At 41.5% G+C, this 27,969-nt stretch overlaps 1 protein-coding gene across 4 annotated transcripts in view; it reads right to left on the bottom strand.

Moving 5' to 3' along the window:
- The window catches only part of LOC124643349 (ras GTPase-activating protein raskol), a 164,034-nt gene that overhangs the window by 101,420 nt on the left and 34,645 nt on the right, over positions 1-27,969 (bottom strand). For all 4 annotated transcript variants that reach the window (XM_047182351.1, XM_047182330.1, XM_047182321.1 and 1 more), the window contains exon 3: positions 5,338-5,459. In XM_047182351.1, coding sequence (XP_047038307.1) covers positions 5,338-5,459 — 122 coding nt within the window. The remainder of the gene's footprint in view (positions 1-5,337; positions 5,460-27,969) is intronic.

Below are 27,969 nucleotides of genomic sequence, written 5' to 3' on the forward strand. Positions count from 1 at the left end.
TGGTCAGTGCGTTGGGTTTCATAGCGATCATATCTTGAGTGCGGGCCGTATAATAGTCGATGGTCGTCCAAAACCAATTACGCACGATTTTATAAGCCACGCGATTATGTACTCGATAACCCGATTACCTACTTCAATTTTAATGTTGAACATTTAGCAATTGTTCGAAAGGTCAGTTTAACGTGAGAGTCAGTTTATGTTCTGCCGGTCGCCTGGGAATGATCTGTCCTTGCCTTTACTCCCTTGAAAAGGCGATTTCAAATTATACAGGCAATTTGGATACAATCTCTGCATACTCGTACGGCGTCCATATTCCATTAACTTGAGATTTATTGATTTAAATGGTCTAGACTTAACTGACGTGTCGTTCTAAGCATATTTATCTAACTAGTTTCTCAGTGACTCTCATTCTGAAACAGTTCCATGTTTAACTTCACTAAAAAGTCAATAACTATCGACATAAACTTCGCGTTCACGAGCTGACAAATCAATTGGGGCAAAAAAGATCTAAATATACTCTTTTATAATGAAAATAAACATTTGGCCGTATCCCTCCATGGTCCGTCGCGCACATGGCCTTTTATAAGTCATGACATCACCCAATGTGGTACATTTACATCGCCACCATAATCCTAAAAGTACCGCCGAGGACTCGGGACAAAGAGATTGTGTTCAAAAGCTTTATTGAAGGAACTCTTCAGAAAACACATTAAAGTTATTAATAGTGAATATCAATTATCGTAAACGTGAGTGTTTATTGTATGAGCAAGTCTGATTAGTCATAACTTTGATGTAGAAAGTGTATGTCTCGCTGTTTGTTTGTGTTGTAGAATACATGCTCGTACTTGGGTACTTTCTTGATGGGATAGTAACATGCAGGTGTGAATTAAGATTGACATCACACTAGACCTATAACTGCTTGCAATATTTATTTTTTATGAATGAAAATAATTGATATTGTCTTTGACGGGAATGCTTACGATGTCTGTAAGGACACTTCAGTCAGTAGCAGCGACTTATTTATGACTTCAATAGAATTAAATTAGACAGGACAAACTTCAAAGCGAAATAGAAAACTCAATGGAACAAAAACCAAACAATAGGGAACAAAACATGTGGTTATTTATGACATCAATGAATCAGACGATAAAGGAGTGCAAAGGTCGTAAAAAGCCGGGACACACGTCTTACCTTGTCCACATAAAACCCCGGGAACGACTGTCCGGCCGCGTGCAACAATACAACACACAATCAGTCATTTAATACACAATATACAGTACACAGTACATAAAAGAAATCGCAAGTGAAAATGAAAGGCGCTTTAAATTCTATTTAATGCGTTTCTCTTCATCATTGTCAACTTTTCATATACCATTTTCACTGTCTGTTTACTGCAAACGCATAAATTTTATCTCAACATATTGCCATGGTTATGTCTCTAAGAATATAATCAAGCTACATGAAAAAGAGAAAATATGAAGGTACCAGGAAAGCGACAAACCGGCTGTTTTCTAACCATCTCCTAAGGTAATAACTATAAAAACATTATAACTGCAGCATTACAACATGGGATAAGTACCGCTTGATTTCAATCTAATAAGAATACTATAAAGAAAACATATAAAGTTCATAATCTCGCGGAAGTAGTAAGAGTCTAAGCGGATTCTAACGCTAAAGAAAACTCGAAAGAAGCTGTTATTATGGTGATCGTGATCATAAATGATTAGCTAACTACTCGGCGTCATAGAATTATTTTAATCTTATAGCCTGACACGTCTTTGAAGTGCTCGGACAGACTTAACTGAAAATAAATACACAAGATGGATATTGCAATATTCGTCTTCACTTTATCTGTCTTTGCTTATAATTTTAACTGCATTGATTGATTTACGAACTGCAATCTTTGCTGATATTGAACCTTTCATCCTTACTTTTTAAGCCCTAAAAGGATTTAGTAAATTCATAAAACTTCCTACAGTAATGATCGAATATCCTTTGCAAATAAAACTCAGTTTATAGATGAGTCAACTAAACTCTACGACGACGCTAGCATTACACCGATAGCTCTTTTCCTTTTCTAGATGAACACCTACTGGTCCAAACAAGGAGGTCCAATCATTGAACCAACCGCACGAGATGACACAACGCATCATAGTACTTCATGATTCAGCTAGAAAGCGATGCGTCTTCGTGAGAAGCGGAACCTCCTCATTGCGTTTCCGTCCTCATTGTTTGAACTCATCCTGCCTTTGATTAATAACCCCACGTAGGACGTACTTCACTATGCCATCCTAATCCTAACTTCCTAACTAAAGGTCTGTTTGTTTCTTTGGATCGCTTTCCCGGCAACGTCACTGGAGCGATTCGGATAAAATGAAAGATAGGAAAAAATAGGTCTCTGGAAACAATTATCCGCTTATTGACAACAACGCCCAATCAGTTTTTGTTCACAAGCTACAAATACGTAAAGCAAACCTCACCCAAAAAACAGGAGCGTTAAGCGGAATGTAAATTTTTAGGACAAGAAACTCATTATGACTCACACATTTCATGATTTGCGTGTTACCGCTCATGAGATTTTGAATAGCTCTGAGGTTCAACGGGGCAAATACAGTAACCATAATTATATGGTAAGGTGATAAATGATTATTATTGAAGCTACAGTAGCAATAATGGATAGCTGAGTAATTTGCTTTTTGCAACCTGACAAATAAGGTGATCGATCGCAATATTGAATTACTGTTGTATAACTTTGTATTTTTCTCACATATGATATTAAGACACAATATGTGCAGTAAAATCTTCTTTATCCTCATACTCATCATAAATACCAACGCACATTTCTCAATACCTTTCTCGGCTATAGAAAACGAACGTCTTCATTTCAATTCCCCACAAAGTGTCTAACAAGTATCAAATAGGCCATAAAACTGCGGTTCAAACAAAGCTTTAACTGCAGAGTTCATTCGTCTTATCCTGCGCCTGCGCGGCAAAAAGCCGCTCTTAGGCGTGCACCGCATAATTTTGATTTATGCAGAGTGCCGACCGCGCGCGCGCCCACGCCTCGCATTTGTCTGTTTGTACTCAATGCGCAAGCGACGCACGACAAAAATATTATGGCCTTATTCTAACAAATAGGTTCGATATTAAAATTAAATAGGTAAGTGAACAATAATTTACATTATATCGTCACGGTTTATGCAAATGGAACTTTAAAAGCTTTTTCAAAAACACTATCTATTTAATATGCGAATATCCGATAACTAAGTATTGCCGTGTGAACACATGCTTATGAACACCAGCTGAAATTAATAAATTGTTTACCCGCTCTTAACGATGGAATGTTGAAGAGCAATCTATTAATCCATCCACTCGGCGGTTATTGCTTTATTAATACACCAAAACTATTATAAATCTGTCTGAGGCCCACAATTAAACCAAAATGGAAATGAGTAGAACCTCATTGTATAAGTATCATCATTAAAACGGTGCATGTGTTCTCGTGCCCGTTTCAAATGCTTACAAATCGCGTTCTCTGTTACAACACTTAATCTAATTTCCCACAGTGACGTAACATCATCCGTTGGTCCCATAGTTATCGTAATGAGTGTAATCAAAACTATAATACTAGGTAGGGCAGGCGAACGAAGCATGGCAATATCGATATCGATGACTCAAAAATTATAATGCACTTTCACTAATCTAATTAGGGTTGACCCAAAAACAAGGGGATGTTAAAACACACATATAACAGCGAAAGCGTCAGCTTTGTCTTGTTTAGTAAAGGCTTTTCTATCTTTACCATCTAGTTTGATTTTTTCATACGGATTATCGTAAAATGATGCTACATTCCATGTCATGATTTCCCTTGATTTCACTGTGTAATTCTCTTACACAAATATGTGTAGACGGCAACCCTATATGAATGTGTAAGCATAATGATCGGGAATGTTCCCTTAGCCACGAGTTACACCACTCTAGCGCACGCGAGGTGCGCGCACGCCACAATGAGATCAACAGTCAAATTGAGCTATTTCAATTGCTACTAAGTTATGTAACTGCATCTGTAAATTGTTTGATTATAGTAAGAACTCTTTGAAGAAGGAGAATATGAAAGAAGGTAACAGATGTCTCAAGATGGGACAAAAAAATCCTTATAGATATCACAATCAAAGTCTAACTTTAATTTTCTTCCATGTACTTACTTATACCACTACGGGCCCCTGCCATAAATATTTCGTAGCTAAAAACCATCAAACGATGCTTGTTCAGTAACAACTAATTGAGGATTAGAAAAGCGGAACAAAAGAAACGACGTTACGGATAAATCGCAATTTCGAAGATGATATAGCAACTCGAATATGTGAGAAAGTGACCATCATTACGTTTAACGAGAGATAGGTATATTTTTTGCTTAAAGAAAGACAATGAAAGGCGAAAAGTATCAGATTTTCAGTGTGAAAAGGGGAAAATGTTTTATTACGTCCAAAAAAAACATGTTCCAAAGTGGAACATCAAATGACATTTATTTATTCACCAAATTACTGTATCATCACGTTTTGTGGTCCACCACAAAATATGTGAATAGGCTGTATGCATTATAAATCCCAACATAAAGGATTTATGTGCCAAATACACTAAACGTGTTCGACAACCGTCACGCTCTATTGCACTCAAATTTAGTAACATCACTGCATCCGGTTTTCTATGATAATACTGTAATAAATAAAACCTTCGTGCTAGCATTAGTTACTGACCCATACGGAATGCTAAACTACGCGGTTTGTCTGCATAAAATCGACATTAAAACAGGCAAAGTCTGAAAAAACTGGAACGTCCTGGAAACTTAATGTTACCATTTAAGGACATTAGCCTCGTAGGTTCTGCGTTTGTTAAATAGAGCGCGAAAATCAATGAAATCATGTTTGCTAATTAAAAACCAATCCATTATTGTTTTCAATAACAATTTCAACAGTATTTACGACATCGCAATGAACCCAGGAATTCCTTGTATGTTTTGCGACCAATAAATGTATTTAAAATTGGTACCGTGCATAAAACAGGATATTTTGTGTGTGAATTTTCGCATTAATCAATATAATTGCACTGAAAGCAATCAACGCCTCTATCATGTTTGCGTCAAATGCAATCATCGTTAATTTTGTATTAAACAATTAACTACCTAGGACCGATCGCCTTTCTTTGCGTAAATTGTGAATAATTTGGCAGAACCAGACTATAAAAACAAAATACTACTCTACGTTCGAAATTCAAACTGTCACCGATCCAGCCTACGACATTTGTTCAAAAAAAAAGTTTATAAGGTATGATACTCACAGCTAGCTCCTCACTGGTGTATGCAGTGAGGATGCGCCTGTCCTGCTGCAGCACGCAGTAGAATGGCTCCCAAGACAGCGGCACCCCCACGGCCGCACCCGCCACCGCGCTAGATGCCCCATCTGATGACAAAAGAAAATCAAATTTTATTTTCATAACCCTCAAAGGCTGTAAAATCTGTAATGGATATCTTTTCCCCGAAGAGTACCCCAGGATTGTACTAAACATATTTCATTGGATTATCAAAATAATTTTCTATACAGCAGCCTTTTTCAGCTAAAACAATTCCTCTATGACTTTTTAGGACATTATCTCACGTATGTATAAAGAATACCTAAATAGCTAATGGCTTCTAACATAAACATATTAGATAACATGATTAAGGCTTGATTCGTGATGCGGAATATAATTTGAATATTTTCTTATTTAGATAGAAACTAATATACTGATCAATCTACGTTATGAGCGAGGGATTACCGCTAATGTTATTTGCGTTCAACAAAGAAAGGAGAAAATCCAATATTTCTTCTAGAAAGTTATGATCTCCACAACTTTTTCTACATCTTAGTTTAACGCGATATAGTAAAATTTGCGGAGAAATGCTTCCGACAGCTAAGAGAGACTAATGGTATAATAGTTGCTTTTACAACTTAACAAATGTAATGTATGGAAAAGTTGTATTAGCCTGCTAATTTCCCACCTCGTTACTGGCTCTATGTAGGATTTTGTTAGAATGAATACCATTACCTACACACAATCTTTTGGCTGTTTATTCATGCGGTATGCATACCTACATATTGGTACAAATTAACAAAAGAAATGTTTTGACAACATGATAACATCTGCACTCTGCGTTTACCTTCAATAAAACAATGATTCAAAAGCAATCAAAGCAATGTCAGAAAATCTAATTGAACAACTAGCTATGAAACATTATAATTTTAAAACACATTTACGTTACGTAAAGGTACTGAAACATGAAGTGAAAGGTACTACAATAGCTATTTATTTAATTGTAAACATTACATGCTAGTAACACTATAGATTACGTGACCATAAGGCTTTTGTGATATAGGTAAATTATATACTTCCATACAAATAACGTGTACCGTCGCTTTTTAATTATCATATACGACGATGCTGTGAGGTATTATGGTATGTGGGGCGTTCATCAATCAGATAAAATTGGAAAGATCAGAATTATATGCACGCTGCACGACGTAGCGTGGCGTAACGTATATGTAAATTATGTTGAGTATTATAATAAGCTAACGTCTGTTGTCATCGGCTTAAGACAAGCTCTCATGACTGATGAGCTGATGAAGAATTCTATTGAAAAATTATGCCAGATAAAAGTTCTGCAATCTGCAGTGTATTTTGTGGGACAGATTACGTTGTTTGGTTGAGTCACGAGCAGTGGGTATATCTATTGTTCGTGTACATTGCTGAAAAAGCTTATAAAGGTACTTAGTTATTTTATATTAAAAACACATACAAAAATGTGGGTAATAAAGTTTGTTTCGATTACTTTCGGAAAACATTGTAAGAACCTGTTGATCAATAGCGGAATCTTTGAAATAAAGGCATATGCCAAAGAAGGGACGATAAAAAGGCGATTAATGCTTCATCTTTGGGCAGATTCAAAACATGCTTCCTATTTAAAATTGGAATTGTTGGGAGATTTTAAAATAAAATTCCAATTCAATCAAAAAAGTAGATTAATTAAACATTATTCATAGTAAACCCATCAAATCAGATAAACTCTTAACTATCAACAGAAGACAAGACTAACAAGCCCTCGTTATCTCAGATATAAAAAGGTTTAGTTTACAATTTAAATAATCACGATGCAACCCGTCGGCAACTAAGTAGTTTATGCAATATATTACGGCATCGATTGCACCAGACGTAGAAGAAAAACGAGTCAACCTGACTGATGACAGACCAATATCTTAGACGCGGCACGACTGATCTATTACAATCGTGAAACGTCGATCCACGCCTATACATATTTTATTATAAACGTTTCATCGCGATCATAATCAGTACTTTATTATAGCGTGCCCACATGTGATTAGTCAAAGCTAAATACAAAGTTAAATCAAAACAAAGGCAGGGTTTTAAAACAATGTGAAAACGGATTTGAATGGCTTGTTCCTCGTTCACACTGTTCTTCCTTACGAGGTAAACCAACGGCTGAGAGGAGAACAAATACGAGGTGTCTGTGTCCTGTGCCACTTGGAGCCGCATAAGGCAATGATGCACCGCGTTCGAACTATTTGTTGAGATGCAGCTGCGAATTCATCACTTGCGAAGTTATGAATACACAGAAGCTTTCGCTCAATTGACTGCGAACATTCTGCAAATTAAATAAAGTAATAGTCACATTCACAGAGCTAAAGAAGCTTAGATGAAAAGACTTAATTGACTATTATTACACAGCTGAAGTAACATTATGTAAATCATGTAACAAAACCAATATTATTTCTAAAACCAGTCAGATAAGTTCGACGATCTAAAAATAACTCCAATATCAGGCGTCATATTGGTCGAATAAAAATATCCCACACAAAAAAAAACTTGAAAGTCGATTTTAAGGAGGACAATGGCAGTAATTGAAGCACTTGTTCAGCTAATAAAAGCCAGCGGTGGTGCGTCTGCGTCCACATGGATTAATGCGTTCCATTTAATCTATTAAACAGTGAGTCATGGGACCGCCGATTCTGTGTATGATAATCAAAAGGGACAGTTATCAGCGTTATACTTGGACAACAATTTGTTTAGATTTCGAAGCTGAAAAAGCACGTGATCGTGAGGAATTCAAAAGAGAGAGTACATAAGGGAACGAACAAGGAACCAATATTTCGACATCAACACATTTGTGGTCAAAGTACGATCAAGAATATTATGATATTCAGAGTGCCATAAAATTGAAGAGTGAATTTGATTGCTTGAACAACTGAAGCAGTGAAACTTTGATTCTAATAAATTTTACTATCTTCGTGTTATTGCTGTTACAGTAGAACATGACTCACAGTACTCTTACAATTGTTGCAAGCTACACGGCATATGCTCTACTGAATTATGCTCGTAATATCAATCGTTTCGCGTCTATTTGTCTCGTGAAGCACGCGAGCTAGTAAACGATATGAAACATACTGCATCATACTGAGTAATAAGCCTAGTTTACGTAGGCACAATAAATTGCAACGCAAATGCCGTAATGTGCCAAAATTACTGAATTTACTATGCACCTTTTTGAGCAAGATTTTAAAAGTGATTCATCGTCGTCTAGACTTTTCTTGCAGCAATCTTGATTTGCATTAATGAGAGCGACCAACGATAAGCGCATGTATCTGTTAACTATTCCCATAGCCGACAAATATAGTCGTAAACCGTTTCCTTCGGCAGGCAAACACAACTTGTACAGAATGATAAACAGCCGGCACCTGATTTTTTCATTTAGCCCGACATATAAGTAGGCATTAGGCCTACTGGACTGGTATATAAAAGTTACGTAGTTATAGTATTTCATACCCACCCACGTTGATGTAGTAAATTTTTGTGATTATCTATCGTGCAAAGCACACCTACTCGAGCCAGTGCCGGAGGCAAGTCAAGTGGTACTGAATACGCAAGAATATTTTAAATCGTGTAGAAAGCACATTATATTAACGCCCCATAGATATCTAAACTTTGATAGCGCTATTATCTATTGTACAAAATAAAATTAATTGTTCTATTGATATTGGGAATATTCATATTCGCCAAGAATAGAGTCATCAACATATATGTAGATTAGTTTCACGGATTAATTTTTGATTTCATGTTTCTGTTTATTATTTAGTAACTGGTTGGATCTCATGCTAGAAACAAAAAAATAGTTGCATTTAATTATCATTCCATCGTGTTACTAAAGCTGCGTGCAATTTTACCCAAATCTATCTGAAAGAAACCCAACGTGGAACCGGAGAAAAGCATATAGGTACTCAATTATAACATGATTGTATACAATATATATACATGTCGGCGACGGACTACGCGCGGCGAGCGAAACATAGACCCTCGGACACGGGGGTCTCAAGTAGTGGCAGGCAGAGCCGTCCACAGTTAGGCGCGCACCGGTCTCCTTCCTTGAATTGTAAATATTTCGTAACTTTAAGTGTCTTGTTTATTTGTTTTATGTAGTAATATTATGTTTAGATTAAGATAAGATGTTATTTTTTAATTATTATGTACGTATAAGTGTTATGTTGTTTAAGTTTAAATGTGTACCTTAACAGTAAGTTAAGATGTCTTATATTTATAAGTAATGTTGGAAAATAAACACATTATATTGGGGTGGTTTTATTTAGTCAATGTTTAGGATACCTAGAACTAAGTCACCTGCAGCATGCTTTGAAGGGCCTCGCCCCGCTGCTGCTAGTGGTGAAAAGGCGGCTTAGTTACAGGAATAGGCGACCTGCTCTTCACCATGGGACGTGATGAGCAGGGTTAGGGAATCCGGTGAGTGCCACCACCCTAGGGTAAAACGCCGAGGGGTGTCAGCGCCAGAGAGCCCGGACACAACCTCGTGACCATGAATGGGTCAAAGGGTGGTTGGTACATACGGATCACAGCCATGTGCTAAGTCTCCAAGGCCAAAGGTTAGGATCACCACTTAGGCTTCTTAGATTAGGTCTAGCCTAGAAAATGGTGATCCGACTGAGAGACTCAGCATAGAAAACTAGGTAGATTCTTATGGGAATAATATATAACGTAATATATCGTATTAGAAACTAATTATAATTGGAATTGTAACTAAAATAATAAATACATTGTAATATAAGAATTTACCTATGACAAATAAAACCGCCCACAACCGAACGCTAGTGTTGTTTCAACGCGGGCCCGCGACCCGCTCAATAAAAGGCGGGCCGCGGCGCCCACACAGTCAGTCATCATCGAGCCTCCGTTGAAGCAACACGACGCGTCCGGACTGCTGGAACCAAGAAATGCTCGTGTTTCATTCCTGAAATCCTGATCCCGAGAAGGCGTATCTGTGTGACTTCGTGCTAAGTTCTTCAGCGCACAGGCAGGGTGCGCGGGGTGCGGCGTAACCGGCGCTTTAACATCTTCGCGTCGCATCAACTGGGGAGACTGTCCCCGCCGCCGACTACTATCTTCGGGTGGCGATAACAGCTGGTCCTTCGAGCCGGATCCTGCAATAGAAGAACTTAACATGCCAGTTACCAGGTCGCAAAAGAGTGTGCCGGTGCGGCCGCCGGCGCGTCAGGACGAAGAGGCACCCTCATCCGCTACGGAGGGAGCGACGTCAGAAGAGGCGTCGTCCGCGACGGCGTCCACCGGTACAACGGGAACGGAAGAAACATCAGCGACAACGTTGACGGAGACTACGGCCGCCACGGATACGACCGTGACAACAGCAGCGTCGCGTCAGAAAAAAGCGACTGCCAAGAAGGCGCCACACCAAACGCCGGAAGTCGGGGAGGAAGAAGCCACCTCGAAGAAGCCGGCGGGCGCAGGTCGTCGGCCGAGAAGTGTCAAGACAACGAGTTCATCAGCAAGGCGCCGCGAACTAGAAGCGAAGGAAGAACTCGCGCGTCTGGAGCTGGAAGCTGCCCAGGCGGCGACGAAACTAGCCCGCGTGCGCCTAGAACTCGCTCAGTGTGAAGATGACGACTCAGACCTGGAAGTAGACGACGAAGAGAAGACCGCCCAGGTCCAGGATTGGATCCAGACCTCAGTCCTTAAGGACGGCGCCAGAGAAGAGGCGCGGCGGAAAAGCCCGGAACGACCGGCCAAGAAGCTGCAGCAAGTCACGGCCAAGGAAGAGGCCGCATCGGGGAGCGCGTCGATGGAGGTGCAGACGCTCGCCGCCGCCCTAAGGGACGCCTTCGGGAGGAGCGGCGCAGCAACAGCACCGCCGAAGTATCTTCACGAACTACCGATGTTCGACGGCAGCAGCAGCGAGTGGACGGCCTTCCGGGTTGTCTACGAAGATACAGCGCCCCTATTCAACGAGGCGCAGAATATGGCGCGCCTACGGCGCGCTATACGGGGGGCAGCCCGGGACTCCATCAAGAGTCTACTGTACTCCGAGGCGGCACCAGGTGACGTCATCCTCGCGCTCAAGAGGAGATTCGGCCGCCCAGAGGCGCTGGTGCTCGCGGAGTTAGAAAAAGTGCGTGCGTTACAACGAATTAGTGATAACCCGCGGGACATATGTGTGTTTGCGAGCCAAGTGAACAATAGTGTTGCGGCAATAAAAGGTCTGAAAAGGCCACAGTATTTGTGCTCGCCCGAAATGGTAAAACAGATTGTTGACAAGTTGCCCACAGTGTTAAAGTTTCGATGGTACGATTACCATGAAGGTGCGGACTGCAGTGAACTTTCCGATTTGACAATGATCAGTGAGTTCTTGAACAAAGAAGCGGACAAGTGCGGTGCATTCGCCAATAGTGAAAGCGTCAGTGTTCGCCGAGTGCAACGACAGTGCACAAACCACATGGATTGCAGTGATAACAGGAACACGAAAAGGAACCAGGTATGTCCACTTTGCAATAACACTGATAATGATCACGCGCTGCACGAGTGTCGCAACTTTCTAAAGATGTCAGTCGATGACCGCTGGGAAGCTGTCAAAAAGTCGAACATATGCTTCAAGTGTCTGAAAGACAGACATAGAAAAAGCTCATGCAGGAAGCCGCCGTGTCGAATATGTAAACGTTGGCATCACCAGTTACTTCACAGTGATAATAAAGGTGCGCACGACGAGAAGGTCAAGGAAATTTCAACTAACGTGGTCGCACCTGTGCACACTATGTGCACTACACGCGCATATTTAAAGATGATTCCGGTTGAAATCTATGGGCGCACGGGTTCTAAAAAGATAATGGCTTTATTAGATGAAGGCTCTACCGTCTCACTGTTAGACGCCGAGGTGGCGACAGAGATAGGCGCCAACGGCGAAAAGGAGGAATTATTAATAGAAACAGTAGGCGGTCGATTAATAAGGCATTTAGAATCTGAAAAATTAAATGTTAAAATTCGAGGCGTTCACCAAAATACGAAACGACTTCTAGAGCGCGTTAGAACCATGGATAATTTGAAGCTGGCACCGCAGTATATTGATCGAAATAGAATTAGTGCATGTAAACATTTGAGCAAACTTGTACATGAATTATGTTATACACCCGAGTCACCACGACTCCTAATTGGCCAAGACAATTGGCACCTCATAGTAACTCGAGAGATCAGGCGAGGTCAGCCGGGTGAACCAGTAGCGTCGCGTACTAACCTAGGCTGGGTGCTGCACGGAACCGACGCGGGCGCAGCACGCCCAGTAAACTTCATCAACACGATATCACATTTAGTTAATAAAGATGAAGAAATGCACGAGACAATTAAACGTCACTTCGATATAGAATCATTAGGCGTGACACCTAGGCGGCCGTCCACAGATATAGAGGCACAGGCCACTGACATATTGGAAAATACGTGCACAAGACTAGAAGACGGGCGGTTTGAGGCCGGCCTATTATGGAAACGCGACGTCAAGTGTATGCCGGAGAGTTACGCATCTGCTTTTAATAGATTGAAAAATGTAGAGCGCAAATTAGATAAAGATAGTCATTTAAAGAAAGAATACTCTGCGCAAATCGACCACCTCATAACGAACGGTTACGCAGAAAAGGCACCGACATGCGCTGATAAGATAAAAAATGATAAGCAGTGGTACTTACCTCATTTCGCGGTGACGCACCCGGTAAAAAAGAAAATAAGAATAGTTTTCGACGCAGCCGCCAGGTCGCGTGGCGTTAGCCTAAATGATGCATTGTTGCCGGGCCCGGACTTATTAAAATCGCTATTTGGTGTTTTATTGAAATTCAGACGCGGACCATACGCTGTCGCGGCCGATATTAAGGAAATGTTCTTACAAATAAAAATAAGGGAAAAAGATCGCGACAGTCTACGCTTCTTATGGCGAGGCGACGATAGAGAGGTAACGCCCACTCAATATAGAATGACTTCGGTTATATTCGGGGCGACGTCGTCGCCAAGCACAGCGATATATGTGAAAAACAAAAACGCATTAGAACACGCTACCGAATACCCCGCCGCGGCTAAAGCTATCGTTAATAATCATTACATGGACGACTACCTACACAGCTTCCATACTAAAGAAGACTTGATAACGATAACAAAGCAGGTAGACACTATACATAAACGAGCACATTTCGAGCTGCGCGGCTGGGCTTCTAATAAACCGGGGCTCCTGCATGAGCTGATTGACACGAACAGCGCTGTAAAAACGGAAGTGGACCTGGGTGAGAAAGAAGAGAAGACGCTGGGTCTGCGCTGGTTAACAACTTCAGACAAATTAGGTTTCAGGGCTAACCTGCGCAACACACCGCAGGACATAGCGTCGGGCATACGCACGCCCACTAAGAGAGAGGTAACTAGCGCAGTAATGTCGACCTTCGACCCACTAGGATTAGCGTCTCCTGTTTTAATACAAGGAAAAAAACTATTACAAGACATATGGCGCAGCGGAGTGTCATGGGACCAGCAGATCGAGAATCGAGAGGACGTTGCCTGGAGAAAGTACCTGCAAGACGTGAAGGTTCTACAGGACTTACAGATTCCCAGGTGCCTGGCGCCACACTGCACAGAGGGGGAGCTGCATACGTTCACAGATGCAAGTGAGCAGGCGTATGCAGCTGCAGTGTACTGGCGGACCAGTACTGCAGACGGCAGAAACCACACGCGGCTGGTGGCAGCTAAAGTCAGAGTCACACCGTTGAAACCCGTGTCGGTACCGAGACTAGAACTGCAGGCGGCACTACTTGGGAGCAGGTTGGCGCGCTCGGTAGAAGAGGAACTAGATTTGCAAGTCGAGCGAAAGGTCTACTGGACAGACTCCAGCGTTGTATTGTCGTGGATAAAGACGGACCCGCGGACGTTTAAGACGTTCGTTGCTCATCGGCTGGCCGAAATTGAAGAATCAACGCGCCCACAAGAGTGGCGCTGGGTGCCGACCGCACTTAACCCCGCCGACGACGCGACGCGCGACGTCCCCGAACACTTCGATGCTAATCACCGTTGGTTCACAGGTCCCGACTTCCTTGCCTATAGCGAGGACAAATGGCCGGCCAGGCGGTCGTTTAAGACCGAGCCGACCGGCGAAGAGAGAGCAGTCGACGCGGTAGCAACGGTGCAGAGCGTCGAGCACACAACACCCGACCCGGCGCGCTTCAGCGCCTGGACGCGCCTGCTGCGCGCGACAGCGCGCGTGCTGCAATTCACGCAACTGTGCCGACGACGCGTGCATGTGCACGCCTGCCACGACCCCGCCTGGCGCAAGGCGGGCCCGAAGCGGGCGCCTACCCGGGCGCCACCCACCGCACAGGCGCCTAGCACGCGCTTTGTGCCACTCGACGCAGAGCTGCTGCGACGGGCGGAGCTGCTACTGCTGGCGCGCAGCCAGCACGACAGCTTCGCAGACGACCTGCGCAACCTCCGGCTGCAGCATCAGCTGGAGCGAGGCAGCCAGCTGCGTCGCCTTGACGTGGTGCTCGAGGACGGCGTCATCAAGCTGCGCGGCCGCATCGACGCTGTGCAAGGCGTCAGCCTTGCATACAGGCGTCCACTGGTGCTCGACGGGCGCCACCAGGTGGCGCGCCTCATCGTGGCGCATTACCATCACCGGTTCAATCACGCGAATCACGCCACGGTGATGAACGAGCTAAGGCAACACTACTGGATCCTCGGGCTACGGGCAGCGCTGCGTGCTGTGCAGCACCACTGCCAGTGGTGCAAGCTGCGGAGAGCGCAGCCACACGCGCTACCAACGGGCAACCTACCTGCAGAGAGGCTGGCGCATGGGTGCCATCCTTTCACATGCACCGGCGTCGATTACTTCGGCCCCATGGTGATCACCGTGGGCCGACGCACCGAAAAACGATGGGGCGCACTCTTCACGTGCCTCACCACGAGGGCCGTGCACATGGAGCTGGTGCCATCGCTGTCAACAGACAGCATGATCCTGGCGTTGCGACGCTTCGCGGCGCGACGCGGCATGCCCCGCGTTATCTATAGTGATAACGGCACCAACTTCGTGGGGGCCAACAAGGAGCTGCAAGACACGATGGCCGCGCTGCAGCCTGACATCACCGACGAGGCCGCCAAGCTAGGTCTACAATGGAAATTCATCCCACCTGGCGCTCCTCACATGGGGGGAGCATGGGAGCGTTTAGTGCGCTCGATCAAGGCAGCGCTAGACGCCACGCTGAAGGAACGACATCCCAAAGAGGAGGTCCTACTTACCCTCCTCTTGGAAGCAGAGCACGTCGTCAATTCGCGGCCACTCACTCACTTGGCCGCGGATTGGCAAGAAGAGGCGCTGACGCCAAACCATTTCCTCATCGGGCGCTCTTGTGGTGGAGCACGCATCGGGAGCTTCACAGACAGCGAGCTAGTGGGACGCCACACCTGGCGTACTACGCAACGCCTTGCCGACCACTTTTGGCAAAGGTGGTTGCGGGAGTACCTACCCACGCTGCTACCGAGGAAGATCAGCGGGAGAGCCTGCGCTACAGATCTGCGCGTGGGCGACGTGGTGCTCATTGTCGACGGCACTCTTCCACGGTGTACTTGGCCGCGCGGCAAGGTCGCGGCCGTGTATCCTGGTCCAGACGGCAGAACGCGCATCGTGGACGTGACGACCAAGGGCGGCGTGCTACGACGGCCTGCTACGCGTCTGGTGGTGCTGGTGGAGGCGCCGGGAGAGTCGCCGAGCCAGGAGGACGGTGCTACGCACGAGGGGGAGACTGTCGGCGACGGACTACGCGCGGCGAGCGAAACATAGACCCTCGGACACGGGGGTCTCAAGTAGTGGCAGGCAGAGCCGTCCACAGTTAGGCGCGCACCGGTCTCCTTCCTTGAATTGTAAATATTTCGTAACTTTAAGTGTCTTGTTTATTTGTTTTATGTAGTAATATTATGTTTAGATTAAGATAAGATGTTATTTTTTAATTATTATGTACGTATAAGTGTTATGTTGTTTAAGTTTAAATGTGTACCTTAACAGTAAGTTAAGATGTCTTATATTTATAAGTAATGTTGGAAAATAAACACATTATATTGGGGTGGTTTTATTTAGTCAATGTTTAGGATACCTAGAACTAAGTCACCTGCAGCATGCTTTGAAGGGCCTCGCCCCGCTGCTGCTAGTGGTGAAAAGGCGGCTTAGTTACAGGAATAGGCGACCTGCTCTTCACCATGGGACGTGATGAGCAGGGTTAGGGAATCCGGTGAGTGCCACCACCCTAGGGTAAAACGCCGAGGGGTGTCAGCGCCAGAGAGCCCGGACACAACCTCGTGACCATGAATGGGTCAAAGGGTGGTTGGTACATACGGATCACAGCCATGTGCTAAGTCTCCAAGGCCAAAGGTTAGGATCACCACTTAGGCTTCTTAGATTAGGTCTAGCCTAGAAAATGGTGATCCGACTGAGAGACTCAGCATAGAAAACTAGGTAGATTCTTATGGGAATAATATATAACGTAATATATCGTATTAGAAACTAATTATAATTGGAATTGTAACTAAAATAATAAATACATTGTAATATAAGAATTTACCTATGACAAATAAAACCGCCCACAACCGAACGCTAGTGTTGTTTCAACGCGGGCCCGCGACCCGCTCAATAAAAGGCGGGCCGCGGCGCCCACACAGTCAGTCATCATCGAGCCTCCGTTGAAGCAACACGACGCGTCCGGACTGCTGGAACCAAGAAATGCTCGTGTTTCATTCCTGAAATCCTGATCCCGAGAAGGCGTATCTGTGTGACTTCGTGCTAAGTTCTTCAGCGCACAGGCAGGGTGCGCGGGGTGCGGCGTAACCGGCGCTTTAACATCTTCGCGTCGCATCAACTGGGGAGACTGTCCCCGCCGCCGACTACTATCTTCGGGTGGCGATAACAATACAAGATTTTTATCATTTGGCAATTGAATCTGGTATGAAGGCCAACTACGATATGAAAACTACAAGTAAACACAATCGCCTGCTTTACAAATGGTGCATGTACTTTATACGAGTAATTAACATTAATTTCACTTGTTATCATTGAACGAAATGTGAATGTGTGTTGTGCTTGTGAGTTGCGTAAACTTTATACACAACAAAGATAACACGAAATAGGTCTCATTTCAATTTACTTTGTCGCTAAATGTCAAGTTATGTTTAACTCTCAAGTTTCTTATTTCATCTGATTTAAAATTTAATTAATGTTAATCCAAAGGCATATAACTTATTTCTTCTATGAATTCCTCAAAGCCGCCACAAAATACTAAACTTATAGTTAATGAGCGTAAACCAAGAATCGCCTTTAAAAGGCCGTCGTGCTTCGAAAATAGCCGGCGGCTATCAAAATCACTATCTCCGTCTAAGTCACGCACGCTTCGCCTTTCCATGATATGGCTACGAGCTAGGACAGGAAAACCTCATAATATTCATTATAAACTTATTATTCAGACACTATTGTCTGAGAGTAAAATAACTCTTTAAGCTTTATTATGACATAATAGAGATTGCAACACATAATTATGCAATTAATAACAAAATTAATGAACCCTGCTACTTGATTACGTATTGAGTGACATTGCATTTTCAATCAATCTAGTTATTTTTATATGGCATAATGAATTCAACACACACAACTCATAAGTCTGCCAGTGTACCTTTCACGTAGGTAGGCGTATCCGGCGATCGTATCTCAGATCAGAGATAGTCCTGATTACCAGTTAGTGTGGTAATGCCGGTGGCACCTAGTTAGCGCCGGCCAACGGCAATGATTCAAGCTAAAAGTGTGCAGTTCGCGACTCGACAACCGAACGAGAAAGACTCGTCTGGGTACAAGTTGCCTTATAATAACATTATACAACCGACCGAGGGAACCCCAACTTGGTGCGAACCTGATGCAAGATTTTTGATGCACTCAAGAACTTACCAATGCATAGTAAATGCAAGGTCTTATCGAAAGCACGATCTTTAAACAGTGTAAAGAATAAAAACATACAACTGTACGAGGTACAGGATCCACCTTCCTGTTTACTATTCCTTCCTCCATATGGGTTAGTCGTGAACAAAAAATTTATAGACAGAAGCACATTACCAACTCCCTGTTCAAAGTGAGGAAGCTTTTAAATATGTGTTTAAATAATTTCAGTATTTGTAGAAGGGGTAGAGTTGCGTGGGAGGGCGGCGCAGACGCAGGCGGCGGCGAGGCGCGCCTTCACGCGAGATGGCGCACAACAATGAACTTGAAATAAACAGGCGAACCTCACGACCGACGCAACATGTTGCCCGTTGTTTATTTATAAACATACCGACACTACGACAGAAACATAAACAGATAGCTACCGATGGCACACTAGATCGATCTAAGTTCTAACATTGCATACTCAAAGGCCTATTGTTAGGTTATTTTCATTCCTCCACTTCTCTGACTAATCATACATACAGAGAGTGAACGGCCACCTTGCTAAATCTATACCATCTGATTTGCATAACAGAGCTTCAAATTGAATAATATATGTAACAACCTCTGTTACATCTCCTTTATCGAATCACAAACATCGGGCATTCAACCACAATGTTGCTTAATTTGGGAACCAACTGACATGCTATTATTCTATTTATCTACATAACAATATGTTTATAACTTGTTATGTAAATAGTTCGCAAAGCAACGAGTGAACTTAACAATAATTGTTTCTCACGGAGGTGTTGTGACTGTTCTTAATTTACTTATAAATATATCATTAAGATTTGAGGAATAGATTAGCAATAGATTAAAACCGGTTAACCTTGAACACTGACTGGGCTCAATCAGGTTGAACTGTTGAAGGGAGTGCACTGAGGTATTTCAAGTTTCTATAATAGCTATGATTATATCAGTTGGATATTATTAACTACACTTAGAATTATATTATTTAAACCTACCAATGTTACGCTTTTTGTACAAAAGACGTTCATTTTCTATCCCTCTTTCGTCATCTGCATAACATTCTAATTTCTTATACCAATATAATAAACTACATTTTTCTAGAAAGCCATAGGATAGTTACCAATTATAATTGGTACCTACCTAATATGGTCGAAAATAATTATTTTCGACATTTCCTTACTCTCAGCACTATCCTAGATATGCTAATGTACTAATATGTATGACAATGCTACAGTTGATATTGTGCATAGAGACAAATGAAAGGTAAACACTGATGCATACCTAGTTGTAAATAGTACAAAGCTTGTATACAACCTGTGAACACGATAGCTCATTTGCTCAATCTGATGGTACCTAATATCAAAACGTGAGTCTCAATGAAAGGCCTCTAAACCATAGCTAAATGAAAGCATTACAGAAACAAGCATTAGCTAATTAAACGTAACATAGTTAACATGTACCTAATAAGGTATTACGTGAAGCAACATTAATTTAATTTGTTGTAACATTACTCAATTAAGATTAAATGTCAGGTCAAAGTTACGGAGGTTTTTAACACGACCAATCTCATTAACTTCGTAACATTTTCGATTTATTATAATACTAGCTTCTGCCCGCGACTTCGTACGCGGATCCTGTCCCTTATGCCAGTGACTACGGGGTCAGCAAAATCAAAGATCTGAATAGTCGCAATAGACGTGAACATAGGGATAAAAGTAGTGATTCTAATTAGTCCGCATTTAAGTTGTGTGTGGCAAAAATATTACGTAAAAAAACATTAAATAGATGACAAAGTCGTGGTGACTTAGTGGAATTCGTGGTGGTTTAGTGGGTAGAGAACCAATCTCTTAAGTATGAGCGTGCGTCTTTGATTCCAGGTCTGGCAAGTGCCTGCCAATGCAACTTTTCTAAGTTCGTATGTACTTTCTACGTATATTTTGGATACCAATGACCGTTATTTGGAGGGGATGTTAAACTGTAGGTTCCGACTGTCATTGAACATTCCATTCTTGGCAGTCGTTATGGGTAGTCAGAACCCAGTAAGTCTTACCAAGGGGTGTTGGGTTGAGCGGGTAACCGGGTTGTGGAGGTCAGATAGGCAGTCGCTCCTTGTAAAACACTGGTACTCAGTTGCATCGTGACTGGAAGTCGACCCTAACATAATTGGGACAAAGGCTCTTGAGATAATAACGACAATAATAATGAGATATAGGCACCGCAGGACATCTGAGGCTGAGGACGGGGAGTAGCGACCCCGCGGGGCTATATATACTGAGTTCTCCAGGGAGTGTATACTGTCCCCCATCTCTGGCCGGTCGGAGTGAACCATGACGGGGGTAGGTCTCACGCCTCTGGCTTGGCTTGGCCGTCCAGAGTGGAGTCGCTAGAGCAGGATTAGTAGCCCTGCTCGGAGGATAGGTGCCTCATGGTAAGCACAGGGAGCGCGTAATCTACGTTTAAAGTCCGCCGAGGTATCCTCACCCTTCAGCCGCTCATGTCCCTGTTGCCCTCTTGTTGCTATTCAGTGACTGGTTCCCGGGGGCCCAGTAAGTGAGGTGGCGAGTCTCCACCTGCCGTTTTTACATGTACCTAATACATTGTCATCCACTAACATCCCATCACAATAGCCCAAGTAGTTTTCCTCCATAGTTAGCAATAGTTTAGCACAGAACCGGGGATTGTCTTTTTTTTAACGACGTCCACCGGGGACTGTCCTTGGATTCATTTCTATAGTGTATAAAGGGATAATCGTCGGTTTTGTGTCACCATTTCATTAAAGTTGTCTCAAAAGGGCTTCAGTGTATTGGCTTCGGCCCCACGTTTGCCTCCCAAAAATTCGGAACTCTGTAGTCCCGAGGTCTGGAAGAGACATACAAAATAATAATGAGATATAACGTAACAAAGTTAGAGAGTGGGGGCTCGTGACGCCACGTCTAGGTATGTAAAATTTGTACTAAGCAGTGACTTAACACGAAATTCAAGCGTTGTTGTATCTTCGTTATTATTTGTTTGTGTGAGAGAGAAAAGAAAAATGCGTCAATAGAGAGTGCTTATCAGATTGAACCACTTTTGCTAAAACATCATATCTTCATATGCTTCATATAGTCTAGCAGGGCTCCTGGAGTTCCACATCAGGTGTTTTACATCTTCAATTTTTATAAGTCAACAGAGAGTGCTTATCAGATTGAACAACTTTTGCTAAAACGTCATACCTCTATATGCTATAGTCTAGCTGGGCCCCTGGAGTTCCACATCAGATATTTTAGATCTTCAATTTGTATAAGTCAATAGAAAGTGCTTATCAAATTGAACAACTTTTGCTAAAACGTCATACCTGTATATGGTACAGAGAAGCTGGGCTCTTGGGGTTCCACATCAGGTGTTCCAGATCTTAAAATTTATTATCTCAGCTGAAAATGCTCATCAAATGAAACAATTTTTGCCACGGCACCATGTTTGTATCTCTTATAGTTTTATTGGTCTGTTGGTGTTCTGCATCAGGTCTTCAAGTTTCGAAGATAAATTATAGCCTATATGTTGACCAGGCTTAATACTGATACAACAAAGAAAAAATCATTGAAATCCGTTCAGTAGTTCGGAAGATTAGCGTGTACAAACAAACAGACATACAGACATACAGACATACAGACATACAGACATACAGACATACAGACATACAGACAGAATTTTTTTTTTGGATTTGTGCTCCATTACTGTTTCTAAACCCCACCCAATTATTATTTTTTTAATATATTCAATGTACAGACACAGTTTTTTTACAGATTTATTATATGTATAGATGGTGACGCAAAATAGCACATGTATTGAATTTATAATTTTTAAATCTATCACCTCCGCCTCCATCATCATGTGGATATTATTTCAACAATAATTTAAAAATAAACTGGATCTCTGTTCCTATTATTTTTTTAAGTGAATCAGCATATTATTGTCTTATTACTTCTATGCTGTGGCCCATTAAAAAAGTAGTTTTAGAACCATTCCCACATAAAAACTTGACCTAGATGGATAAAAAACTGAGGATTCCTGCATCTAGGTTTCCTGCCCTTCGTAGACCTAAAGGTCAGTTGTCGACCGGCTGTAAAGGTCGACGCCCTTTTGAAGCTACGCCAAGCGGCCACAATTATAAATTATACGTTTGCACACACGGACCTTCTTTTATATACGTAATTATATCACCCTACCCCCACACTCGTATGCTCATATGTACTTATGTACGCTATCTATTAGGACCAACATAAAAACTTACCATTAACATAGACCGGACTAGGAACGTGGGAATCATAATAGTATGCAATTTTCTTCTTGTAGGTAAAACTATAATATGCTCGCCGCCCATATGCTAAAAGAGCTTACTGATTTTTAATGCATTATAAGTTGTAAAATTGCATCAGGTTCTCTGACAAGAGGAGCTTCTTGTTATGTTACCGGCGAGATGAACTGGTTATGCAAGACCGAATCTATTTTTATAAGACCAACGACAATAGCATAGAGAAATAAAACCTTTATTACGTGACATTACTCATTAGTAAGAGTACCACGGAGTTGAATTCAAACACGGTCCTTTCATCGCGACGAGCGCATACTTACATTTTCATTAATCATATTTGTGTGACATCCACGTCTCGTCCTAAGGAACGTCTTGATGTACTAACGAATCAAATTCGCCTTTATATCTCTTGACGCGTGTATTAGGGACAATGTAAGCTTCCTCTGGAGGCAGATTGTCGCGTAGGAGTTAATCTCCGTATAATATAATGCTGGGCGTTAAAAATGTGAGCGTTTTGACAGACGATTACGTAGGCATGTGAACACGTCGCCACCACGTTTGTGTCGAATTCATGCGTTATATCGTGCCCAGAATATAATTAGTATTTCCAATAGCAAAAGTACGTGGAACTCTTTTGGGAATTATTTCAACTTGCACTGTGGTGTCAATTTCAATATGAGTATATTCCTATTTTATCTTTTGCTGGGTGTATTCCTTTCCTTGTTATCCTGGCATTAAAGCTCTGTTTGGCATTTTTATTAGTTCCGTTTTCGTTGTATTGTGTTATTCGCTGATCTAGAAAGACATTGGTTGAATTAAATTGCTATTCATTTATAACACAATGCGTGAGTGCATACCTGGTGATAATTTCTGAAGTGCGTAGGCGCAACATGTCGACATCTCGCGCGACTGACTTTCAAGCCCTTCGCGCGATGTAGAGAAAGTAGATCAGATTATTCCTACGTTATCATAAGTCAACTAAGCATTTCAATGGTCTTGTCTTACGGTATTTGTCACACGGGCCTTTCTTCAATATTGACTACGGTGTCTCTTAAACCAAATATCGACAAGACACTGTGTAAATACATGTGAAAAGTGTATTAATACTAAATGATTGTAAATCATACACTTTGTATAAAAGTTAGATGCGAAAACATGCTATAAAGTAGTGGCAGTAAAACATAGATCGATGTAGACGTTTACAACCATCATCATAAAATGCATATAGGTTGCGTATGTGCTCTTGTTACCCAGAAAGAAACCAAAGACCAACAATAGTGTGATAATTAAAAACGCATGCAACAGTTCCCACAATTGCACGGTTGATGTAACAGATGTGGCGTTGGATAACTTGTATTATTTGCAGCGGAAACCCTACGACCTCAAAGCTGATTAGCCTCCAACACACATCACGCGAGAGTGCAATAAACAGTGGGCCAAGCACGAATATCTAACGTATTCGAATCGACAATGTATCGAGGCCTCGATTCGAAAACGGAGTTTGTCGATAGTAGGCAGCACGAACCACATTCGAAGCACTATCGAACACTCGATTCGAATTCCAAGGTGACGTCATGCAAATGTAAATAGGGACGCGCCACAGTGAGCAAAATGAACGATTGTTGAATGAATGGTGCGTTCGAAAACTAACTCTAGTTGTTAATATTTTTTTTACCTTTGATTAAACGTTTTATTATTATTAAATTATAATAAAAACTGAATGTAATATAAAAAAGAGACCCAAAGTTAATTATTAGACATTATAAAATGGCATTATCTCTAGCAATATAACATAGTTACGGAGATTTTATTTTTTAAAAATGACGGGTACCGAACGCACCCACTTGACATCCGACGCGCGTAAGGGCGCCAAATTTGTTTATGTTTTGCTACACGTCCACAACAAAAGTATTTCTGTTTTTTTTTTGCTACAAATAATTAAGTGCTTTCAATATAATAAATATTATGAGAACCAGTCAGACGCAATATGAAATGATGGTTGAATTCATGGAAGCGTGAGTAAACAGTTTTAATAAGTTTGAGTGGCATAAACTTTAGTGTGAAGTATTTTAAGTGCAATGCTATTTCTATATTTTTAAATTCGGTTTCATTTATGTCCAGTGGGTAAATTCTATTCCTAAGTTTTGCTCTGCGCGTAATTTCTCTACAATGATTAAAAATAAACATATAAATAACATTTTTTTTTCAAACACATTAATTCTATAGGTTCGCAAATAAATAAAATATGATTTAATTACTTACCTTGTTTCTCGTGATTGATATCCATAATATTCTAGTAAAGCCGCTAAAAAATAATATGCGGTACTACGTTCATACAGTGGCGGTCTTTGCATTTTAAATTATATTGAAGCTATTACTAATTGTTCCAATAACTTAACAATAATTTTATTCACAAAACTAACTCTAAACAAACATAAACACGGTTAAAACTTTATTTTTACACTTCTCGAAACCTTTCTCACCGACTATTTTCAAGTGAATAATGTTTCGACCATACTCGATAGCCAGCCTTCGAGAGTTTACGTTACCGTACGTCAAAAGAATGTTCGTGCTGCCAAAAATCTCACAATTGTTTATAAGTTTCGAGTTTCGTTTACCATCTCGTTTCGATTTCGATACGACAGCGCGCCAAAATCATTCGTGCTGCCATGTTTTGTTTCCTTTTACGCCCGATAGGGGCGCTGTACAATTCTCATACAAATGTTACTCGATTTCGATACGAATAACTTTTCGCAAATATTCGTGCTTGGGCTACTGATCGAAGTAAGCACGAAAATCAGCAAACACAAAGGTTTGAATTACCCTTAATTCCGCCTCCAAGGATTTCCTCATAGCAGGAATGTTCCCTGGTCGTGCTAGTAATGCGATACGGGTGAAATAAATTCCTTTGTTTCCCTCAGAAATGAAGGTGAATTAGATTGTGGTTCACATTTCATAAGTCGTGTCCATTGTCAACGTGATGAACATTTAGCTGACAACGACGGCGTGTCCGCCGGCGGCTATTTCACACGCATCGGGTTGGAACATTAACTTGTGCGCATTATTTTGTTCTTTGCTCATATTTCGTATCAGACGCTACATCTATATTTTTTGTGTGCATTCAAATCTGACTTACTTGTTCGTAACAATGAAGTATTAGATGCACAGAACATTCAGCTGCACTGTATGTTGACTTCGGGTTTTGTTTAAAGCCACTTACTTACTTCGTAATTTTTTAATTCGCGCACAGTTTATAATGATTGCGTGTGTTAACAATAGATAATTTATGATAGATTACCACAGATGCATTTCTATATTTAATTTCAAATTCTAGAGATCTATTAGAAATTTCTATTTCTAATTCTATATGTAATTTGCAAAATGACCAACGAAAAAGGAGATATCCGGTAAAATCAGTAAAAAATTATAATAGCGGAGGAAGTTTCCAACCTCAATCACAAGAAGCTCATTAATTTAGGATCTACGATTAACTTCCTGCAAAACCAGCGACAAGATCGAACATTAGTAATGTTGGCGCATCAATCACGTCGATTTCATGTGAATAAGTAAGAACGACACTAATATTAGTTTCATAATCTCTTCCTACATCGACTTAATCATCCAAAAAAGCCGGAGACATGATGTAAGTGCAAAATGCTATGGCATTGTTAAGAAAGAAGGCTTGACAACTTTCTCCATGAGCGAGTGCTCTGCGCCTGCCAGCGGAAACGCATTTGTTTGCGCACGCGTCACTTGTGTGAGCTTCTTAGAACTAATACTTGGACTTCCTTCGTATTATGCATTTAATATAAATTGATATACCACCTTTTTTTCTAAAACCCATATCAGTAGCTAATGCGCAATGCTCATGTGCCGTTATGCAAATAAACTTCGCTTCGCAGGATGTTTAAAGAATAAGCATACACTATGGTCACATACTCTATAAGCAGTATAAGCTATTATGTTTATCTGCTCACTGAATGAATTATAAAAGGTTATGAATGAACACAGAGCAAAGATAAAACGAGGTCATTTCTTCCGCGACTTTGAGTACATTCATTCACATAAGAAGAAATCAATTATAATCACATGAATAAACTATTCAAATTGCTATGTGCTGCACACGCGAGCGCTGTGACTTAGTAGAATTGAGTGGTACGGTATAGTTGTCACAAGTCACGAACTGCGGCCCTTTACATTCAATGCATGAATAACACTTTTGTCGGCTGAAGCGAGGGGTTGCAGATGTGCACAGAATTATTTCAATAGCCGTTTAAAAATCATTGATCATCCGTCTTCACCGTATTTATGTGAACTTGACTTTTTAATTTATTTATAGTTGACTGTTTAGGCCTGGCGTCGTTTATTTCATGTCATTTTAAACGCTTTGTCCGGATTATTTAGTTTCCTTACGCGGCTATTTTTATTAGAAAATGTATTTCTACGTTCAGCTTCCTCTGAATGGTTTATTCTGTTTTATGTGCGCTTAACATAGAATTTGTAAGTGTAAGCGTGCAATTAATACCTGTATTATGTAGATTTAAACCTGTTGAGTACTTCGAATGCCGTGCAAAATTGTTTTATGTTAACTTTCGTGAGACTAAATTTGACATTTGAGCAACGCACCGTAAAAGTAATTCAAATGAATGAATTTACAATTTTGTATTCTCTACTCGTGGTTTTGTGTTTTACACAGCTACATCATGTTTCAAAATAATAAATGTTTAGATACAAACCGGTTTTTGTATAACGTACCAAAATGAATGTAAGTATTACAAACACAACACATCTAATGTTACCTCTGCGCTATGACCTAAAAAGCTACATTACTTTGAAAACCAGAAAAACTTGTGTATTAGCCAGACATGATCATAAGATTTAATAAAATCACCATAATATTTGAGATAATTAAAGAATCTAGGCCAATGGTTTGCTTACCAACACTATGAGTAACGAACCTGTAGTGCAGGTGTTTAACAAACAGGCAATCGATGTATCACTTGGCCTTGACTTTTAGTTAGTCACTATCACTTTGAAAGTTTTAATCGATAAGTACGTGTGAAGGTGACGTCAGCATTGAAGTGAACTGGGGAAACTGGACCAGTCGGCCGAGTGGCCGCCGCTACAGGTGCGCCCGCGCCGGCCGCGGTGCAGCGCGTGCCCCAAACACCACAGCTGCCGGTCGCTCATTCAAAACTATTCAGAAAATTCGCTATGCATCAAAAAACGGCGGATTTTGTTTGATATTCAGCTACCTTAACAATAATTTTATCTCTACTGTAAGATATAAATAATAAGGGAATCAGAATGCGTAGTAACAACTAAA

The sequence above is a fragment of the Helicoverpa zea genome, chromosome 2, assembly GCF_022581195.2.
Source record: "Helicoverpa zea isolate HzStark_Cry1AcR chromosome 2, ilHelZeax1.1, whole genome shotgun sequence".
NCBI classification, from domain to species: domain Eukaryota; kingdom Metazoa; phylum Arthropoda; class Insecta; order Lepidoptera; family Noctuidae; genus Helicoverpa; species Helicoverpa zea.